Below are 23332 nucleotides of genomic sequence, written 5' to 3'. Positions count from 1 at the left end.
TCTCAACGTGGCAAGTATAGTTTTGTTCAAGTTGTAAATTATCAGTAGTAGTTTGGGCCTGATTGGGCCTGGTTGGGCCGGGTCTCAAAGTAAATTGCTAATTGGTCAGGTTTCAATTTTACCAGTACCAATCAAGCCTGGTTGGACTGGGTCTTAAATGGATTGGGTTTTAAATTTAGCAGCACCAGCAGCCTGGTTGGGTTGGGTCTCAAAGTTCCGACTATGGATCAGGTTCAGAGATTAAATTATGCAGTACTAGGCAGGTAAAGTTTGTGTTTCAAATTTTGCTGTTCCAGTTGGGCCAGGTCCTGGTCAGGTCTGGTTTTAAAATTGCCTGTACAGGTCGGTTTCAGTTTTATCTGTGTTGTATCGTGAGGATTTGATGGCATTCATTCACAAGAGCATTAAGGTCAAGTACTGATGTTCACAAACGCCAGTCAAGCTCATCCCAAAGGTACTGGAGGTCCATCACTTTAGAAGACGCAGGTCCACTGTTCCACAACCAAATCCTGGGGGGCTTTACACCTCTCTACCATTGGGAATGCTGACCCTAGCAAATTCTTTCACCTTATGCTAATGTGAGGCTGATCCAGGTTGTCCCACTGTATCAGCAGTGCTTTTCTGTAGATATTAAGCTGTGAGAGCACAGCTGAACGCCGAGTAAGCAGCGGGAGCTTTTTAAAGTAGGTGAATCCACTCATTAGGAAGGGATCTCCTTACTGTCAACAAGCAGAGACGGAACTAATGTGAGCGTCCGTGTTTTTCAGGGAGGACCTATAACAGACGGACAGTTCGCTGCTGTTCGGCAATGCTCGTTCAATGTTATTAATATTTTTGTCCAAAACAAAATGGAAAGGATTCCGTTTTATGACTGCAGGTTTCGGCGGCTTTCATGGGCTTAAGAAGCGCTTTGGAGTTCAGTCCGTCAACTCGTTTACCCACCGACTCCATGGCAACGCGTCCACCGTCCAGCGGCTCACACCTCCGGAACCGAGGGTCAGTACGAGGCTGAGAGAGGGCAGTGGAGGCTGAGACGGGGCAGAGGAGGCTGAGACGGGGCAGTGGAGGCTGAGAGGGGGCAGTGGAGGCTGAGATGGGTCAGTACGAGGCTGAGATGGGTCAGTACGAGGCTGAGAGGGGGCAGTACGAGGCTGAGGGGGGGCAGTGGAGGCTGAGAGGGGGCAGTGGAGGCTGAGAGGGGGGCAGTGGAGGCTGAGATGGGGCAGAGGAGGCTGAGAGGGGGCAGTGGAGGCTGAGAGGGGGGCAGTGGAGGCTGAGAGGGGGCAGTCGAGGCTGAGATGGGGCAGTGGAGGCTGGGATGGGGCAGTACGAGGCTGAGGGGGGGCAGTACGAGGCTGAGAGGGGGCAGTGGAGGCTGAGAGGGGGCAGTGGAGGCTGAGAGGGGGCAGTGGAGGCTGAGAGGGGGGCAGTGGAGGCTGAGATGGGGCAGTGGAGGCTGGGATGGGGCAGTGGAGGCTGGGATGGGGCAGTGGAGGCTGAGAGGGGGCAGTGGAGGCTGAGACGGGGCAGTGCGAGGCTGTGACGGGGCAGTGCGAGGCTGAGACTGGGCAGTGCGAGGCTGAGACGGGGCAGTGGAGGCTGAGACGGGGCAGTGGAGGCTGAGACGGGTCTGTAGGAGGCTGAGACGGGTCAGTACGAGGCTGAGACGGGTCAGTACGATGCTGAGATGCGGCAGTGGAGGTTGAGAGGGGGCAGTGGAGGTTGAGAGGGGGCAGTGGAGGCTGAGATGGGTCAGTACGAGGCTGAGATGGGTCAGTACGAGGCTGAGATGGGTCAGTACGAGGCTGAGATGGGTCAGTACGATGCTGAGATGCGGCAGTGGAGGCTGAGAGGCGGCAGTGGAGGCTGAGATGGGGCAGTGGAGGCTCCTTATTCGCCAGCTTCTTGTTAGAATTTCCCTGTTCCACCTTAAATGGTGCAGCAGGTATTATTATAGCGCCCAATTGCACCAGAATGTAACTGCTGTACTGTTTAAGGTGGAACTGGGACATTCGAACAATAGGCTGGCGAATAGGAAACCCTGGTTATATGATTTGTTTGAACTCAGACCTGACTGAAAAGGTTAAACAGTCTGTTTATTAAATGTATGAAAATTAAAATTGACGTTTTGACCACCACAGCCTTCCCCCAGAGAATCCGAATGCAGACCTCGGAGGAAAGTGTGCCAACCGGTTCTGAACCATTTCGACTCTCAGTACAGCGATGAGCTCGGACAGCAGTGGTTCTCTGCGAGGTAAATGGCTTACTTTGGTTCAGTTTATGGTTGTACCCTACAAGTACCCAAAGCTCGCACTGTGTGGGCTAAATAAACACACATAGGCATGGCACATTTCTAATAGTCCATTAGCCAAAGTTGCAACATAAAAAAATGTTATTTTAACAGCCAAAACCGTTTTTAAATGCTTTACCTATGCGCAAATCTGATATATGGCCTTATGTGCAGTGTGTGGCACATATTTCAAAATATATGTACATATATGTTATATACATGTAAGTATCAAATGTTGGACATGTATGCATAATATGTGGATCATATATATTCATACACCCATATGCCCCGAAACTGTGGAATGAGCTGCCGCTGTAGATTTGATTGGCACCCACTCTGTCACGTTTTAAATCTAGTCTTAAAGCTCATTACTATACCATGGCTTTTATGTAATTTGTTTTGTCTCTTTTAAATTGTTTTACTAGTACTGTAGTTTAATGTTTGTATTTGTGCAGCGCTTTGGTCAACTAACGTTGTGTAAAATGTGCTCTATAAGTAAACTGACATTGACGTATGTATGATATATGGATCACATATGTAATGTCTGACATATATGTCTAATACAAACACTGGAAGATCTTTTTTAAAGCAGAAAATCAAACAAAAACATAACAACAACAACAATATACATGCAATAATAAAAAAAAGTTTTTCACTTTTTGACCTAATTTGAAAATGCCTGTAACCCTTTACATTGTATGTAAATTTCATGATGAATGGAGTAAAAGAAATGGGCCAAAATAACTTGTAAAAAAACGTCTGGTTCCATTGACGTACATTAAAAATAAAGCAGGTTTTTTCCTTCTCCTGTAAAGTTACCGTTTTGTTTTCTTCCTACAACAGCGATATGCTCTCTAAATATGTAAAATGTTTTCTATTATACAACCCCAAGTTGGGACGCTGTGCAAAATGTAAATAAAAACAGAATTATATGATGTGCAAATCATTTAAACCCTATATTTAATTAAAAATAGTACAAAGACAGCAAATGTTGAAAATGAGAAATTTTATTGTTTTTTGAAAATTATATGCCCATTTTGAATTTGATGCCAGCAACATGTTCCAAAAAAGTTGTGATGGGGTATGTTTACCACTGTGTTTCATCACCGACTGCTGTAGTTTTGAAAGTAAAATGTTTTCCCATTTTTGCTTAATTTCAACATAGGATTTCAGCTGCTCAACAGTTCGGGGGCTCATTTGCCAAACATGCCAAATCAGTGGTGACAGGTCTGAACTTCAGGCAGGGCAGTTTAACACCTGGACTCTTAATACAGAACAATGCTGTTGTAATACGTGCAGAATGTGGCTTGACATTGTTTTGCTGAAATAATCAAGGCCTTCCCTGAAAAAGACGTCATCTGGATGGCAGCATGTGTTGCCAAAACGTATGTATCTTTCAGCGTTAATGGTGCCTATACAGATGTGCCGGTCACCTATGCCATGTACACTAATGCACCCCTATATCATCATGAATGCTGATTTTTGAACTGTGCACTCATAACAAGCTTAGCCCAGACATGGTGTCCATGATTTCCAAAAAGAATTTCAAACGATGATTTGTAGGGCCATAGGAGACTCTTACATTTCCCCTTAGTCCATTTTAAATGAGCTCAGGTCCAGGTGGTGGTGTTCCAAGATCCTGTTTATATGTGCTTTCTTCTTTGCATTTAAGACTTTTAATTAGCATTTGGATCATGGATGCAGCAACGAACTGTTTTCACAGACGGTGGTTTTCAGAAGTGTTTCTGAGTGCATGCAGTAATTTCCTCTACAGAATCATGTCTGTTTTTAATGCAGTGCCACCTGAGGGCCCAAAGATCATGGCCAGCAAATACGGGTTTTTGGCCTTGTCCTTTGCATACAGAGATTTGTCCAGATTCTCTGAATCATTTAATGTTATTGTGTACAGTAGATGGTGAAAAGCAAAAGTTCTTTGCTGTTTTATGTTGAGAAATGTTATTCTTGAATTGTTGCACTATTTGCTTGCGCAGTCTTTCACAAAGTTCAGTTTACTTGTGAAAGACTTCTCGCCTCTCTGTGATGCTCTTTTTATACACAGTTATGTTACTGACTCTTGACAATTAACCACCAGGTGTTTTTTTTTAGCATTACACAACTTTACCAGCCTTTTTCCTGCCCACCCCAACTTTTTTTGGAATGTGTTGCTGACATCAAATTCAAAATGGGCATGTTTTTCAAAAAACAATAAAATCAGTTTTTAAATCCCCAGTTTCAACATTTGATATGTTGTCTTTATTCTCATTGAAAATGCTTCAGTGTTTAAATATTTGCACATCATTGCATTTTATTTTTATTTACATTTTTCACAGTGTCCCAGTGTCTTATTTGTAAATGGGGTTGCATATTGTTAAATGCAGTACACATATGTTTGTATATGTTGATATATGGCAGAAATATATGTTCCATATTTGAAAATGGCCAATTTCAAGTAAGTTGATATATATATATTAGTACTAGAAAGTTTGACCCCCTTTTGCCTTCAGAACTGCCTTAATTCTTTGTGCCATACTTTCAACAAAGTGTTGGAAACATTCCTCAGAGATTTTGCTTGGTTATTTGAGTTACTGTTGCATTTCTATCATCTTTCTTGAACCAGTCAACAAGGCATCATTTAGTCCACACAACTGACCACTCACTGGATATTTCCTCTTTTCAGACCATTCTCTGTAAACCCTAGAGATGGTTGTGTGTGAAAATCCCAGTAGATCAGCAGTTTCTGAAATACTGAGACCAGCCCGTCTGGCACCAACAACCACGCCACGTTCAAAGTCACTTAAATCCCCTTTCTTCTCCATTCTGATGCTCGGTCTGCACTTCAGCAAGTTGTCTGGACCACCTCTACATGCCTAAATGCATTGAGTTGCGGCCATGTGATTGGCTGATTAGCTATTTGTGTTAACAAGCAATTGAGCAGGTGTACCTTATAAAATGTCCGGTGTGTGTGTGTGTGTGTATATCACATAAAGCATATATTAGCATATGTGGATTTCCCTTATATTAATCACATAAAGACACATACACACACAATTGTCTAATATACATCATATATTGCAGTACATAATATTTCTATATGAGTAACGATCAACCAGTTACCTTTTTCAATAACATGAATTAAAAGAAGTGCTACATTAAACGTAGGAGGCAGCTGGCTATTTCACACAGTGAGTATAATTATGCTATGACATTTTATTCTAAGTCTAGCAGCAGCATTCAGATAATAGCATGAGTACACAAGCCTGATTCACATATTTACATAATAACTTCAACCCAACACAGAGTTTGAGTGATTGCCAAATGCATGTCCAGAGCAAAAATGGACAGATTCCGATATTGGCATGCTTAATTATTTGTATAGCACTTACCACAACCAGTATTGTCACAGAATTGGTATGGGCAGTACTGTTAATTTGCTTTGTGGAGCGTCCAAAAATGTAAACCATTGTTTGTAATGGTGGTACGCACACTGGTGCCAGGGCTTCACTTTTCAGTTCCTCAGCATGTCACAGCATGTCACTCAGCATTTTGCCATCACTACATTAAATTAAAGCCATCAAGACCATATAAAGCCACAATAAGTCACATGTGGCTTGAAAGTTACACAAAGAAAGGCCAGTCTTTTAGGTAAAGACGAATGTTAAGGGTGAGTTACCTCAGCTAGCTAATATTACTAGCCTCATCTTGTTTTTTTTCTTTCCCCTTTTCTTTTCTCCCATGCTGTGTGAAGCGACCATGGGTTTGTGAAAGGCACTATATAAATGTAACCTATTAATAATTATTAACTTCAACCGGGCTTATATAGGCTCTCCATGCTGGTACACATTATAGGAAAATTTGAACAAGAAGCTGGTGAAAAAGTAAGTAAGTAAAGCTGGTAAAAAGCCAAATTCAGCTTTTTAATGCTGCTAGTGTTTTTTTTTTAATAAGGAGATATTTAAGCTGTCAAAACATCCTGTCTAGAGTTTTATATAGGGAGCTAGTTTCTACTTTGCAGCTCTTGTAGTGCTAGAGTTCCTCTTTCTGGCATATACTTTGGGCTTTGAGACTTTGCAGAATGTTTACATGCTCAAAAAGCTACAAAACTCATTAAAGGACAGGGGAAAAAAGCGTAATAGGCCTCTTTTAAAGAAAAGTAATGAGTCATCCAGAGACAGAGTCAACAACATATGACTATGAGCAAGAAACTTTGCGTTTAGCTGTAGCAAAGGTAGCACTACCATTACCCATGTGTTTGGACTACAAGTCTTTCTTCTTATACATTAGCTTCATTACCTGTTGGCCTGCTCCCCACACACCTGATCCAAACAGTCAGCTCATTAACAAACCTTACCTGAGTTGTAAAGTGGGTGTTTCAGAAGGATTTAACAGAAATGTACAGGGCACATGGCCTGTAACACCAGGGCAAGGAACCGGTGACCTAGGGTTACATATATTAACCTCATAAGCTTGATGTCCAGTTATTCATCTTAATGAGGAGAAGATGCTTTGCAGTCTTTTGTTTTAAAGTAAGTCTGTATGTACTATCTGTGTAGTAGACTGTCAGGGCTCTGTTAAGAAACATAGAATATTGAAAATCAAATCTTGGCCTCTCAGTGTCTTAACGACACCCTTTCGTGTTTTTCAGGGACATCCTTCTGAATCCACACTGCTGGCAGTTTGGTGTCCTACTAAACCGCTTTAGCGACCTCACAGGTGTCCTGTCACAGCTTAAATCACTGGGCTACTACAGCCTCCTTCCTCAAACACATTCTCCTAAAAGCCTGCACAAGCCTTTGTCTTCTGGCACCCATGCTCAGCTACAGTGTCTTGTTCACAAAGACCCACTACGCCTGCCCACACAACGGCATCGTTCAGGCTGGTTGAAGCAGTACTACTTGCTGAACGCTGCCTCTCTGCTGCCAGTGCTGGCTCTGGGGGTAAAGGATGGAGAGAAGGTTCTGGACCTATGCTCGGCTCCAGGGGGCAAAGCTTTGGCCCTGCTGCAGGCAGCAACCCCTGGTAAGACCCTGCATGGCAGAGGATTAATATTAATTAGGACTGTGCAATATACTTCTTCTTAGGGCTGTAGGAACCTTGTTGCATAGATATGAAGGTGAAGGTTCAGCTACATCTATTGCAGAACCTGATTATAATATTAATATGCAAAAAACTTTTGACAAAAATATCTAAATTATCTAAATAATTGTAGTCATTATTTAATGTTATTTTTAACCCTTTAAATTGCCATATTTCAAGCTTATTATTCTGTTATTAACTGGAAAATCTCTATAAACTGACTGATTCTTATTGAAAAAAGAGGAATGGAGGCCTGCACCTGGCAAGAACTCCTGGCTATTTTCGAAGGTTTAATCATTGTCATATCCGCCTCTGCAGTACGATGTAACAGAAATCTGCGGTATATTACGTTGTGCAAAATGATCTTGTATAATCTCCCTGGAAAAGCACTGCTAAACAGAATGGGACTCGGACGTCAAACGAAAGATGTCTGCTAGAGGCGTATTAAGTCCCCCGTCATGGGCTGTGGAGCCATGGAACTATGTTCTCTGGCCTGATACCTGATGCCACTAATGCTCTTTTTTCTGAATGCTGTCAAATTCTCACAGCAATGATAACATCTAGTGTGAAGCCTTCACAGAATTAAAGGTTCTATTAAATTCCCTGAATGATTTCAGAAGAAACAAAGTTGAGAAAGTGTCCACATTTTGGACATACAGTGTTACAGTTCTAATCAAAAAAGAATTTATATGTACTGGTTCAAGTTTTTTTAATGCTTTTGTTTCTAAAGGTTTTAATGTCTCTGGTTTATTCCAATACTTTTGAAAGCTGAGAGTTTGTGCTTATGACAGCATTATGTGACCCTGTAGGACTGTTGCACTGTAATGAAGTGGACAAGCGGAGGTATGAGTGGCTGCTGAAGACGCTGGAGTCATACATCCCTCCTTCACTCAGAGACACAGTCATTGTGACAAACATGGATGGTAGAGCCATTGGTGGGAGCCAGTCAGAGTCATACGACAAGGTACAACTGCCATGTCTGTTCCTAGCTTTATATAATTTTAAGTTGCTTGACTGCCGAGTTCTGATATTTCACATACGTGCATTATTAAAACAGCCCAATGACATTAACAGTGATGGGCATTGTGGTGAATTAAAACCAAAATATTTTTTTATTGGTTGCACAGTGGCTCTCAATTCACTTAGTGCAATTACACAGGCAGTTTTTGTTTTGTTTCTTTTATGCTTAACTTTTCACATAGACATATTTGAATATAAAAAAAGAAACAGTGTAAATGTCCAGTCATATCAATGTGTTTTACATTTTTTGAAATTATTATTTCAGTGGACTAGTTGGTTTGGTGGAAAGTACAGTTCATCTATGGACTGACTGACAGATTAGTCTTAGATTTATAGCTTTTCAAAGAAACCTGCAGAGATATTTCTCCACACCCCCAAAGTTTTACAAACTGGTTTTCTGTTTCTCATGATCCAGTAATCTCAAACACATGCAGTGATGTTGAGGTCTGGACTCTGGGGTTGTCAGTCCATTGTTCCAAGAACACCAGTAGCTTCTTTGTTTGTTTCTCATTAATGCCTTTCTGACAGATACACATCCTTACAGACCCATAGAGTTGAGTATTCTCACAGTGGAAGGATTTACAGAAACAGAACTGAAGCAAGAGTGGAGCTTGATTTTCTTCTGCCTGTCAAAAAGAAAAGCTTTAAGGTCTGTTTATCTGCTAGCGACCGTTTGGTGGTCTACCAGGCCTTGCACAGTTGCACAGTTTCTTTTAATAATTGTTTTAACTCCAGTTTTGTAAACTCCACTTGTTTTCAATTGGCTTTCCCGTTCTATCTTTACAGAGTTAGTGAAATAAGATAAATATAATTCATTAAAAACTTCCAAAAATGAGCCATTATTTTCCTGCTTGTCCACATCACATAACCAATTAGATTCTAACTCCTACTGGCATTTTAAAAGCATGCAAACGTTTGCTGATGTGTGCATCTTTCTTCACGCTGACTCAGGCTACTTTAAAGGAGTGTTGGCATTGGTGAACCCAGTAAACATAAATGTTTTTTTTTCCCATCCAGAGATACTCTTGAGGCTTCCAGCTGCCTTTCAGGTGTAGCATGCCAATTGTACAGTGAATGTAGACATTTTACACAGCCTGCTGACTAACGGTTTTACCCTAATAGCTTTCATAGGTGTGAAACAACAGCCTAATGTAAAATATAATTGGTTGGAAATAAATGGGAAGAAGGGCAATATTGGATTGAGAGAGATACTTTGCATAAGGATTAACCCTTAGAAATCGTGCTTATTGCTGGTGGTGACAGAAAAAATGTGTAGTCATTTTTTTCCTTGGTAACTTGTTGGAAAAAAAATTCTGTCAAATGTCGACTTGAGTATTCAAATTCCTGCCACATTTGTGCGGGACTATGTACGATTCAGTGTACAGTCTTGTTTTAAGGATTTGTGCAGTTTTGCCTGGTTTTTGTCACTTCTGGAAATCAAAACACACAGAAAATGTCAGAAGTGCAGGCTCAAACCTGCTGAAACAGAATGCACAGAGCTTGTTAATGTAATTATGTAATGCATCAAATCATGTCACAAAAAGTCAAGAAACTGGCATAAGGGACCAGGTTCATTATTTTATGTAGTACACAGCTTTGTACACTGGGTGGCAGTGTTGACATTCTGCTCACAGCGTCACCTGTCTAAATGTGTTGTTGACATTGGCTTCATTATGAACCCTGTGGTGCCCTCATTGGGGCCCTGCAGTGACAGCCAGTCAGGCATAAATTTACTTCACTCCTAGAAACAGACTCCACTTCCCAGCATGCCTCCTCCATTTCACCTGAGAATGACACTGAGTAAGGGTGTAAAAACGCATTGGTGCATAATAATGAACTGATCTGAAGGTGATTCAACTGCATCAGTTTTGGAATGTTAGAATAAAATGCAATATGTCTTAATATTCAGTAAAGCGGCTGTAGTAAAATTCTCAGGCTGTTATCAGATATACAGGTCCAAATAAATTTTTCCTGCGTTTTGCCTGTATTTCACTGCTGCATGAGTTTGCTGTGCTCACTCAAAGCTTTTAGCATTTGACGTCATATCAGCCTGGCTGTAGCATATAGAAGTTGACCATAAAAGTCGCTATTTTGAGCGAGTAAAAACGTCATGAAATGTGAAGTTATCCCTCATGTCAGTAACGCTAGCTTAGTTTGAAAGTGACATAATTCCAAGCTCCGACTTCCCGCGTTTGAAATGTAAAAGTTCCTCCAGACACATTTGCATATTTGGTGTATTTTTAAAATTCGTCCAAAATCAGATGAAATGAATGACATTGAATCATCTCTTTAGAATTATTCACTCAGTAACTCCTTCACTATGTTTGCTGTATAGTTTGCTGACTGGGGAATGACCATGGTTTACACATGGTTTACACACTGTACAGTTCACTTTTTTCTCTAATAGTTTCTCTAGTAGAAGTGATTCTGAACATAGCTTGAGATTTCATGATTCATTGAATCATTTCCTAAAGAATCAGGAATCAAATCGTTATGAGTTCAGAGATTTGTAACCACAATGTTGAATCAGATGACTCAGACCCTTTTGAACAGCGTTGTGATTCATTTTGGTGTCATGGCTCCACATTGCTTTTGTACTTTTGCACCATTTCATCTGAAATGGTCTTTTTTCCTCCCCACCCATGGGCCTCGTTCTCCAACATCATTCGCTCTAGTAGCTGCTCTCCCCAGAGTGCCCTCAGGCGTTCTTCTAGCCCAGAAGTCATTAAAGCCGAGACAGAGGGGAATTAAAACTCACAGGCTATTTTCAAACATTAAAATACAAAAAACCTGATGTACTGCTTATAATGCCTGTATTCGGTTCCATTCCATTACAATGCCTGTGGAAAAAGCTCCTTCAATAGCTTATTTAAGTTATAATTAAAAAAAATAATGATCAAATCAAAGTGAATCTTTGTGAAATTGGAGACTTCATGGTGTGCTGAATCTGAATTTCTGAATGAATCGAAATGGAAATGAGTCATTGTGAAGTCTGAGATTTACACCTGTAATGGAGAGTCATGTGAGTTATTTTGACTTATTTGAACAGCACTGTTATGTCATTCCCCAGGGAGCTCTCAGGCGTTCTCTCAACCCAGCAGGCATTAGAGCTGAGAGAGGGTGAAATTAACATTCTCAGGATATTTTCAAACATAAAAATACTAAAAACCGTGGAGTATTGTTTGTATTGTCTGTATTTCACTGTTGTATAAATAGCTCCTCCAATCACACTGCGCCAAAAATGAATTGTGCTGTTATTTGAGATTTTATGAGGCACTCAGTCATTTCTTGAAGAATTTCATTGAATTGAGATTTCAAGATGAACAACTGAACGAATCGAAATAGAGTGAAATCATTGTGGGCTCAGACATTTCCTCCTGTAATGCTGAGTCATGTGAGTCATTTTGACTCTTTTGAACAACACTCTTGTGTCATTCAGAAGCTGCAGCTTTAGTATCTTCCCCACCTGTAGGCCTCGTTCTACAGCATCATTTGCTGTAGAAGCTGCTGTCCCCAGAGTGCCCTCCGGGGTTCTTTTAGCCCAACAGGCATTAGAGCCAAGAGAGAGGGGAATTAAGGGGGAACAAAGCTGGCAAGGGAGAAGAGTGGTGACGCTCGACTGTCTGCTCGTCAAGGCACTTCCACTGAGCCGGCTCTAATGAGCAGAGAGAGGAGACTAATCTCTGAGAGAAGCTTAGCTGGAACAAGCAGAGATGCAGGAATAGTGCATGAGAGAGAGAGAGAGACAGATGCTGTTTTGGATGTTTGAGATATTGAGGCCTAATTAAGAGATGGATGCACAGTATTTTTTTTCCTTGCTGCCGTTTTGTTTATTTGTCAAACTTCTGTGGAACATTATAACTCAGGTGCGTCTTCCAACTGTCTCGGGGGCGCTCTCTCTCTCTCTCTCTCTCTCTCTCTCTCTCTCTCTCTCTCTCTCTCTCTCGTTTTGTGTTTGTCGTTTTTGTGTGTGTGTGTGTGTGTGTGTGTGTGTATATATATATATATATATATATATATATATATATATATATATATACATGTACACAAGAGGAAAAATCAAACATTAATAACATTATTATTAATATTATTATATATATATTATATTATATTATATTATATTATTATATATCTATCCTTTTATGTCTTTTACATTTTTTCTCTTTTTTGGGGGGAAAAAAATAAGACTTCAAAAATACTGACACCCCGTTTTTATATTTGGTGAAACCTCTCTTGACTAAAAATAACAGAATTTAGATGCTTGGAGAACTCTTATTGAGGGACATTATTATAGGACAACTCCTCCAGAATATTTTCAGTTGCTTAATATTCTTGGGTCTTCTCGTCTGGGCTGCTTTACTCAGTTCACACCACAGGGAGACTGAGAGGGCTGAGCTTCCATTTTTTGTTAGTGCAACCATTTCTATGTGAGTTCTAGTGTTTGGGATCATTGTCTTGCTGAAACATCCACCCACAGCCAGGTTTCAACCTTCTTTCAGGAAGATTCTGAAATAAAATCTTTTGGTATTTAGAAGAATTAATTATACCATTGATTTTGGGCAGTCCCAAGTGTTGTTGGTGGAGTTCATGACCAAAAAGAAAAGTTTTTGTCTCATCTGACCTCAGATGATTCCATTTGTGGTTCCAGTGAGAATTAATAACATTCAGCCGCTGCATTTGTGGCCTTCTCTTCTTTTGTGGAACTCCAGACAGCTTCTGTTTATGTAATGGAGGTACTGTCTGGATTTTAAAACCCCAAGATTCAGTTAAACTGTGCGGTTCTGAAACTGTGATCTTTGGGTTCCTCTTTGCTTTTCTTTCCATCCTCCCTTACTTACTGTGTGTGGGAACAGTTCATGCATTCGCTTCCTGGCGAATTTTGAACTGTTCCAACCTTTTCAAACATGGTTATTGTAAAAATAAGCTCAACTGTCTAATCATGTTTAATAACCATTTCCTCATCTGTGCAGCTATATTTTGTCTCATTTAAGTTGACATCTTCTTTTTTTTCATGTTGATGTATATATGACTTCATATGAATATGACATGGTCATAGACAACAGTGAAGTTTCTGTAAACTTGAAGCAACAAGAATATTTTTTCCCCCAAAAATGCAAAATTATTTGGTTTTATTTAAAATATTCTTTAGGGATGCCAGTTATTTTGCCTCATATGCTTTTGAAAGAATACATTATTCTTAAAATAAAACAACATTCTTATAAGAATAATACTGTTAGACAAAAAGGTGAGCAATTTCTCTAAATATGTTTGAGGAACAGTTTTTTGAGGGGTGCCAATAAGTTTGGAGTTGACTGTATATTTCTGTGTTGCTGGCATCCAATACCTGTTTCACTGATGCTTGTGTGAATGTTTGCTTCGGGGCTTTTTTTTTTACCTGTTATTTCTCTTTATACCATGCTGGCTCTTACCTCACCTCTTGTATGAATTGCCACCTTCCCACAGGTGCACAGAATATTTTCCCCTCCTTGTTTTCCTCTTTCTAATATTCACACACATCCCCTTGTGTGTGTATGCGTATGTTTGTCCCCTGTGCCAGGTGCTGGTTGATGCACCATGCTCTAATGACCGCAGTTGGCTCTTTAGCTCTGAAGCCCAGCAGGGGGAGCTGTGGTTGAGAGAGCGAGTCCAACTACCTCACTTACAAAAAGAACTGCTCTGGTAAGTATCTTACACACACCATAAAGTCAGGTGACAGGTAGGGCTGCAACAGTTAGTTGTCAAAGTTGATTAGTTGTTGATGTCAGTTGTTGAAAAACATTGTCGACTTTACCATAGCAGTCTATAAAGCTGTACAATTTGCATATCACAGGCATTTTAACAGACTGCAATATAATACAAGATGTGTTTGTGTTGGCTTGTTTTGTTGCACCATAAAAGAATAAACTGCTTGTCACAAGGCCTGTCACAATTAATCATATAAACTTGATGCATTCTATAAGCAATTATGTTGCCATGTAATGTTTTTATACATGTTTATGGTGTTTGAAAAGCTTCTCCTACTTAGTTTTTTCCAATAAAGGTATTTTTTAAAGGACTCTGCATGGTTTGTTATTGTTTAGTTAAGTCCAGCTGTATTATTTGATCTTTTTGTAAAAACTTTTACTCAGTCCTCAAAATAATCGGTAAGTTGCAATGATAAGTAATGATATCATTGACAGTGACAGCCCTGCTTGTCACAGAGGCAGCATGATGGCTTTATTCTGAAGGCAGCTTTAGAGTCTTTGAAAGGCTCTGCGTGGTTTGTTATTGTTGCATTAAGCACATCTATTTTATTTGACAATTACTCAATCTTCAAAATCATCAGTACATTTCTCAAGTCTGCTATATACATTTCCTTCATGCCTATATGATACACTGTCATTGTGACATAATGCGATACAATTTAGGAAGTGTATGGCCAAAATGGGTGTTGTTTTTGCACCAGTAAAGAAGTTGTCACTAGGGTGGACATAATTAATCAGTTAAGCTTTTACAGTAATAAACAGCGCCTAATAGATGCACCCACTTATGTACATGTTTTGCCTCTTAGTGTTTATATATTTAGAAGTCTTCCCACTTAATCTTTTTTTTCCATTAAAGTATACTAGAATTATTGGATGGCTCTGCGTGGCTTGTTATTGTTGAGTTAGATCTGTCTGTATTGTTTGAATGCAGCCTGAATTACTGAGTGCTGACAGTAATAGCTCAGTCCAGCACCTCATTGAAGCATGTTGTTTATGTCTCTGTTTATGTTTGTGTGCCTGTGTTTGTGTTTCAGTTCAGCCTTGGCAGCAGTGCGTCCTGGAGGGCAGGTGGTTTACTCCACTTGCACTTTATCCTGTGCAGAGAACCAGTCTGTAATTGAAGAGGTTCTTACCTCTTGCCCGGGGGTGGAACATCTGGACCTGGAGGAGGAGCTGATTTGTTCGCTCTCCAAACATTTTACTTTTGCTCAACTTCAGCCTCCACTGGGTCATTTGGTGGTTCCGGAACAGGGAAGAACATGGGGGCCCATGTTTGTATGCAGTCTGAGAAGAATCTCATAAAGACTTTTATCCTCATGGGTTTAGCTGTATTTATTTACTGAACATTTAGGGCTGGGCGTGTATGTATCTAATTTTTCCCCCTACAACATAAGCCTGCATCAAATAAGTATTACTGAACACAAATAAAAATAAATAAAATTGAAAAAGTAATACATGTGAGGAAAAATGCTAAATGTACAAATGTAAAAACATGATTCTGAGTAACATCTACATTATGTAAAATATTGGTAGTATTCTGCTGTCAGTTTAACTTTTAACCACCATGGGTTATGCAACATTTTACAGAGTTTATGTTACGTTATAGTTTAATGAGGCTAAATAAGACTAAGTTTATGTCGGGATATCACTTTTCCGACAAGATAACTTTTGCTCAGTTATCCAATAAGTTGGCACCCTTAGAAATTCTTATTAGTGAAGATCTAAATGAAGTATTTTCATTTTTTATGTTTTAAAGTTCAGCTGAGCAGTTGGATGAATTTAAATGCTCAGCCGTGACTTTCTGGTTCACTGGGGAATATATATGAGATGAAACACAGGCCAAATGCCTTCAGTCATCCATCATTATAAGAAAAAATAGAAAACATAGTAATGATCTGCAACAAAAGGTTGCTGAGCTGCACACGTTAGGAAATGGCTACAAGAAAAAAGCTAAACATTAATCTGCCAGGAAGAGGACGCATGTCAATACTGACCACGTGGCCAGTGAGAAAGATGGTTTGAGTGGACAGACAAACTCCCAAGGATAACAGAAGGGGAATTGCAGTCATTTGTTAGGTCTTGGGGTCAGAATGCTTCCCAAACTGCAATCAAACACCACCTATAACCACTAGTTGTCTGGGTAGGGGGGTGCCAGAAGAAAGCCTCTGCTGTCAATAATCAACAAACTCAAGCTCCTACAGTTTGCCAGACATCACTGGAACTTTCAATGGGATTGTGTTCTGTGTTTAGATGAGCCCAAAAGCAGATGAATTTTTGGCAAGAAGCAGCAAAGTATCTCATTGTGAAGTATGGTGGTGAATCTGTAATACTGTGGAGGTGTTTTTCTTCCGAAGGCACTAGACAATTTATTCAGACACATGGTATCACAAACTCCATCAAGTATTTTGTCTTTAAATTCACTCACTTTGCACATTAAATTCACACATTTTGCAAAGCGTCACAACTTTTGGGAAATAAAATTGCAAATGCAAAAAAGTTTGTGTCATAGTGGAGGAGATGTCCATCTTAATGGATAACTGAGCAAAAGTTATCTTGTCAGATAAGATTGTCAGCAGATTTTAATATATAAAATGGAGGAAGTGCAACTATTAGCAATTTCTAAGCCCAAAACCTTTACAAATTACTTCCTGAACAGCATAAAAGACGTCATTCAGGACAATGGATTAGATGTCTTAACTAAACCTTGAGCTTTGGTCTCCATCTCAGTCACTGCTGCAGCTAGCTGGCCCACAACGCTGCAGTACCTTCAAAAACGTTCCCAATGTGCATGAAGACAAATAGGTTAACAGCTTTGGGCTGATGCAATACAGCATACTGATATGACACAGACTAATACCCATTTTTCCCTCATGCATTTTGAAAAACAATGGAGACAAGTGCACCGGAGGGAAATGAATGAATTCTGAAATTATTTCTGATTGCTCAAAATACTCAGCCACAAAGTGTTAAGCCGTAAGTGTAAAAATCCTACATACTTAGTCAAAACAAAAGTCCCAAACTGCCTTTGCAAGCAGTGTCAGTACAAGACCTGTTCTTCTATGGCTGAGCAGCAGCATACAAGCCTTAGATCACCATGTGCTGTGCTAAGCTTGGCTGGAGTGCTGTAAAGTAAACCTCCATTGGGCTCACAGTGGAAGCATGCTTCAACAGTCTGATGTGTGTATTTAGCAGCTGTAGAGAATGTTACCTGCTTAAAAATAGTCCCACCAGTAAAGTTTGATGGCAGAGAGATAATGACCTAGAGTTCTTATGTGATGATTTGGGCCAGTGGTGTTTCATCCTCTGCGTCGGTAAGGATGGGTGTTTTGGCTACCACCTTACCTGTTACCACAAGCAAAAACACAACCGTTTTTTAAAAATTGGAACTTTTTTGTTTATAAAGTACAGAATTATTGGTTGATAAATGTCTCTACAACTGGCTGTAGGGTCTTAAAAAGTAATTCCAGTATATATATCATATAAGCTAGACACTGTCTATGTGAAAAGCTAGAAGCTGTCACTATATCTCGGTGATGTAGGGCACAGGTGACCGCTTGCTGTGATGTGGAATTTGACTCTTGATTGGATTTAATAGACTCTCACATCAGCACAGAAAAACTTGGATTCAGGGCACTGGAGAAAGTGCCTTTGAACAATCAAGTGGTGGTTGCAAGGCAAAATTAACATGTTGCTTTAAATGATTGGCCACATATTCTCAAATCCAAGGCTTGTGGACCCATGTTTAGTGAAGATGGCTTAAGCAACACAGTCTGCTAAAAGTTGAGGTTATGTTTTAAAATCCTTTGGAGAGAAAATTAAATGTTGAGCAGACATAATTCATGTTTAAAATGTGACAAAACATCGAGTATCCCCAAACCGCTTTTATATCTGTATGCTATAGTATGTTCACATGTCAGTAATTTACTCTGAGCCTTTGCTATGTAGGTTTTACCAATCTGGGTTAATACTGCTGTATTTACTGTTAATCATTATAGTTATGATTTTTCAGCTTGAAAGCTAAAAGTCTATATATTGGCATTACATTTTATTAGACTGTATACATTTAGCAGTATTTGTTGAATTCTTTGCTGACTGTTTTTGAATGTGGGCTGAGGTGTTTTAAGGGTTCACTTGGTCTTGTGCTCTTTATCTCTAGATTGATGAACATGATGCCAATAGTATGCATCATCCATCTCTTTCCTCATGCATTTTATCTGTATGGCATGGTGTGAATAGGCTGTAGAGTCCAGTAAAAGCCTCTGCCAATGTTTTACTGATGAATAACAGCACTGCCCTCTCAGCTAACAAAGCCATGACAGTCGGCCCCCTTTTCTGTTTCGTAATGATAAAGAAATTACTTGTTAAGTTTAGTGTGGAAGAACTTAACTGGACACCACAGAGACCTGATCTCAACCCCTTCCAGCACCCAGGGGATGAAGTAGAACACATACTGTGAGCCACACCTTATCGGCCAACATTGCAGCCCCACTTCCCTCTTGTGGAGGAATGGAAGCAAATTTTTGCAGCAATGTTCCAAAATCTAATGGAAAAACCTTCCCAGCAGGATGTCCATGGTTTTTGGTATGAGATGTTCATGTACAAATAAATGTAATGTCCTGGTGTCCACCTGCTTTAAGCAATGCAGTGTACATTATTAATATTCATAATTTTCCACAATCATAGTATTAATATTCACATTCAAAGATGCATTGTTTAAACAGGCTTAGCCTCTTTTGCCATGTGATAAACCGAGACAGTAGATGTTACTAAAGCTGGACAAGGTCCAGTCTAGTACCTCAAAAGGTCAGCCGTGTCAGAAATCAGCTGTACTGTCCAGTAGGATCTGGGAGGTCCAGGTTTATCAACTCTTAATACTGTCCTTCAAGGCTGTACTGCTGATGCACTGTCAGATTCAACAGGTGCTGTTGGCTTCACTTCAGACACATTGATCTGTATCTCATACATCTAACAATCAAATTCAGCGTAGTTCAATAGAGATTTATGGTGATGCCATTTAAACAGAAATAGCTTACTGGTTTAATAGTGAAAGTCTACACATTTCACAGTTTGCTTTTGTTTTCAGTACAAAACCTACAGACTGAAGAAAGACGGAATGGAATCACTTTTTCTTTTGTGTTCAGTGACATGAGGGGCTGTATACAGTTTCATGATTCGCAAAATGTACAAACTAACATCCATCCATTTTCTAAGCCGCTTCTCCGTCAGGGTCGTGCTGGAGCCTATCCCAGCAGTCATTGGGCAGAAGGCAGGATACACCCTGGACAGGTCAGCAGTCCATCGCAGGGCAGACAGACAGACACAGACAGTCACTTACACCTAGGGGCAATTTAGCATGTCCAATCGACCTGACTGCATGTCTTTGGACTGTGGGAGGAAACCCACGGAGAACATGCAAACTCCACACGGAGAGGGCCCTGGTCGCCCGGCCGGGGAATCGAACCCAGGCCCTCCTTGCTGTGAGGCGACAGTGCTACCCACCACGCCACCGTGCCACTCCAAACTAACATCCTCAGAGAAAGAAGAAAAAACATGCCTGTGTGCAGAGATTTCTGGATAGGATAGACTTTGGGAGTATTTTTTATGGAATTTGTGCACAATGTTAAAAATCCTTGTGCAGTTTGTTCATCAAACCTTTTGGCAAAGGCTTCAACATTAACGCTTGGAAAAAGTAAACCATGGCAAATGTGATAAATTAGAGACAGTCTATTATAGATTACTGTACTGTCTGCACTAATAGCTACATTGTAACATGACATTTCATTTTATTTTGGGTTATTTCTGTAAAGGAACTGACTGAGGTACAAAGTGAATACATCAAACCCCAAGTCCCTGTCCTGTCAGTTTTCTACCAGAAGACAAAATATTCCATATGTCTGAAGATATCATTGTAAAAATGATAGGGTGAAAGGCAAGAGATTAGGCAGAGTTACCTTGTTTTTCACTACACTACACTACTTATTCACACACTGTAAATCATCAATAGTGGCTATTTACATCTCACTTCATCATGCGTTTTGGTGATATGAATTAAGTATTGATTGTAATGTACTGTACTGCACTTATGTATTGTTTTGCACTGTTCTGTGTTCAACTCTGTTCCTTTTCTCTGGGTATCTACACTGACTTTAATTTCTAGCAGTATCTGAGCTCAGGACTGGCTCTCTCTCTAACCTATTGGTAACTAGCAAAGATACTTTCTCTAGATAGACAAGGCACTTCTTGTAAGTCGCTCTGGACAAGAGCATCTGCTAAATAATGTAAATGTAAATGATATACATTGACAGCCTAAAAATCTAAGTCTACACACTCTGGATTCTTTGTAATTGAATTATGATCTGCAGGTGGTCGGAGGCGGATCTTTACCACACTTAGTTCACAGAAATAAAATAATAGTATATGGACCACTTCCAAATTAGTTCAAACTACAGTCCCACAGTAAAAAAGAAGCATTCAGACCTCAGATATTTACAAGGATTATTTCATGATCTACTAAAACTAAAGGAATTCCTTGAAAAAGTAATTGATATGTATAAAAACATTGTTTACTTTCTATTGGGAGGTCTAAAAAATTCCTTCAAAAGATGCAGATCAACATTTTCATGTTAACAAGACAGAATGAGTTTTAGTTCATAGGTGGGGCCTTATTATGGCCACACCCCTGCATTTTAGAGCAGGAAGTAAGACTGCATCCCTGTCCCTTACGGCCACATGGTGAGCAGTTGGATCCCATTGTTTTTAAGTAAATCTGTCCCACAGTCTAAAACTTAGTGTGCAACATCAGAACTGAAACATTTGTAGTTATGCAAAATAATAATAATAATGTTCTGTAAAAGTTCTAGACTGACAAGTTCTCTGGTGGCGATTGGGAATGGTACTCTCTTTTCTTGGTTCCTAACTGTTCCTACTAGAGGTGGAATAATGGGTGCGGTACTTTCGCCATAAACAAACCGCAAAGACCAAATACTGTTTTCCTCACATACTGACTGCAGAGACACAGGGACTTAATAAAAATAAGCACTCAAGTGATTTCTCACCAGGATTTATTAGTTTTAGCAGGAACACATCTGATTTGTGCTTGGCGTCAGTGAAACCATGGCAACCAAAGGTGACGAACAGTCGCTGAACAGCAAAAAGTCGCTGCCGGTGTGAATGCAGGGTAACACTGTTTAACATGTTGAGCAGCTACTGGACCATGTCTAGGCAGCTGATTTGTGCTTTGGGTGGTTGGTTGCTTTAAAATGACTCTTACACTTTTTATTTTGTTTTGCACAGAAAAAAGTTGAGTTAAAAGTGAACTCTTCCTCAGTTTTTGTGCCCCCCTCCCCTTTTCAGGGCTGCTGATTTCCTGTTCACATATTTTCCTTGTTGCTCCACCACATACAGTACTGGACCTAAAATCTGCTCATTAATACTGGAATGTATCCTGCCATTTAAACATCTGTAGTTATATTAGCACCTACCAGAATTCTCTTAAGAATTTATTACTTTATTAATTATTCACTTTTCATCTGTGGGCCACCTAAAGGGGCAGTCACTTTGCCCTGAGACTTTCTCCTGCAAATCTTTACATGACTAAAAGGTACATGAACTAAAATTAAAATGTAGTTTTGTAGAAACTCTAGAGTCAGAGGAGTTACAACTCCATCCTGAAAAAACACACACAGGGGTCTTTTTTTGCTCAAAATAGTTCAATATTCTGTACTTTCATTATTTTTCTGTCATTGTTTTTAGCAGTTGCAGTTAAATAATCTGGAAATCTGAGGTGCTGCACCCCTACATCTCATGTTGCTAAATACTGCTGGTTTGCAATCAGAGAGTAAGATATCACACAGTGTAGATAAGCTCTCAAGAATGATGTCATTTGGCATCATGTTCACAAAGGTCCACAGAGTAGGAGTTTTGATATAGGATCCTATTCATCTTTTATTTGCTATAACTTTACAGACACAGACAGATCTTAGACCAGCACTCATACACTGAGAAGCTTTATGAACAGGCCCAAAACTACCAAAGCTCAAGAAATAATCGTAGCATTCGCACAGGCCCATGGTGTCTGCAGTGATATATTTACTGATATAAAAAATCACTGGCTGGACGATTATTTTATTAGATGATTTAAGAGATAAAATAATAAAATGCAATGTTTATTATATATTGACCTTCTAGATGTGCCGTATGTGCAGTGCAAATCCCACAGCTAAAGAAATGAAAAGATTAGTGGATGGGTTTGAAACCAGGTGACTCAAATGGATCCAAATTGATGACATTCTCAAAAAGGCTTCAAAGTTCATTAACATCTTAATTCATTTAAATATGCAAAAGGTTTTCTCATGAACACACTAAGTATGTAATTACAGCATGTGACAGAGCCGGAGAGTACAAACTTGTTAACCTAAAGAAAAATACATTTTCTAAACAAATTGTTTAAATTGAGAAAAAGTACTTTTATGTGAATATGAAGTTTCCTGGAGCCAAATTTGGAATCATAGGGTTTAACATTTTCCTTGTACTAAAACCCCTCATTTAGCTCAAGAAGGACTTGATAAATCAGGTGTGTTAAAACACAGTGGTATGTGCACCCCAGGACACCCTTCTTAATTACCAGTACATGTGATTCAGCCACACCCACTGAAGAGCCCAGTGACTTTAAATGTGGCTAGGATGTGATAATCAGTCTTTATGTGAAATTTCTGCCCTGCTAGGTCTGCCCCAGTCAGCTGTAAGTGCTATTATTGTAAAATGGAAGCGTCTAGGACGGCTCAGCAACCCATATGTTAAGAAGAGCCATTTTGTCCTATCAGCAAAAAACAAACCACCTTGGGAGCCACAATGCTTTGCTCAGATGTGATTACTGCTGTCTTTATGCTACAGTGACTATTAGTGAGAGACAAAGAGCAAAACTATAACCCACTTTTCTCCACTGCAGTCCTACTCGATCAAGGATAACTAATGTAGCACAGTTAGCTACTGCACATACATTAAATCAGCTAGATTTTAATTATTTAATGTTTAAAGCACACTGTACTCATTTACACCAACAATGTCTTAATTCTAAGTAGGTTATACAGTACTGTATTGGGCCCAGTATGGGTGAGTACTAAAAAAGATGTATTTGTACTCAATCTGAAGGAAAAAAAATCCCAAATTGTTTCACTGTTTAGCACTGTCAGTTGGTTTAGACCAG

General features: G+C 39.8%; 1 protein-coding gene across 1 annotated transcript; it reads left to right on the top strand.

Moving 5' to 3' along the window:
* The first annotated feature begins 742 nt into the window (after positions 1-742).
* Positions 743-18753, top strand: nsun3 (NOP2/Sun RNA methyltransferase 3). The gene is made up of 6 exons (XM_037543118.1): positions 743-996; positions 2142-2254; positions 6933-7306; positions 8173-8327; positions 13941-14062; positions 15162-18753. Exons 1-6 carry the CDS (start codon positions 820-822, stop codon positions 15427-15429), a joined length of 1209 nt encoding a protein of 402 aa, XP_037399015.1. The 5' UTR covers positions 743-819; the 3' UTR covers positions 15430-18753.
* Positions 18754-23332: the final 4579 nt, after the last annotated feature.

This window comes from Pygocentrus nattereri, chromosome 12 (assembly GCF_015220715.1).
Source record: "Pygocentrus nattereri isolate fPygNat1 chromosome 12, fPygNat1.pri, whole genome shotgun sequence".
Classification (NCBI taxonomy): domain Eukaryota; kingdom Metazoa; phylum Chordata; class Actinopteri; order Characiformes; family Serrasalmidae; genus Pygocentrus; species Pygocentrus nattereri.
Note: the sequence above shows the minus strand (reverse complement) of the source record. Positions and strands in the feature narration are given on the sequence as shown.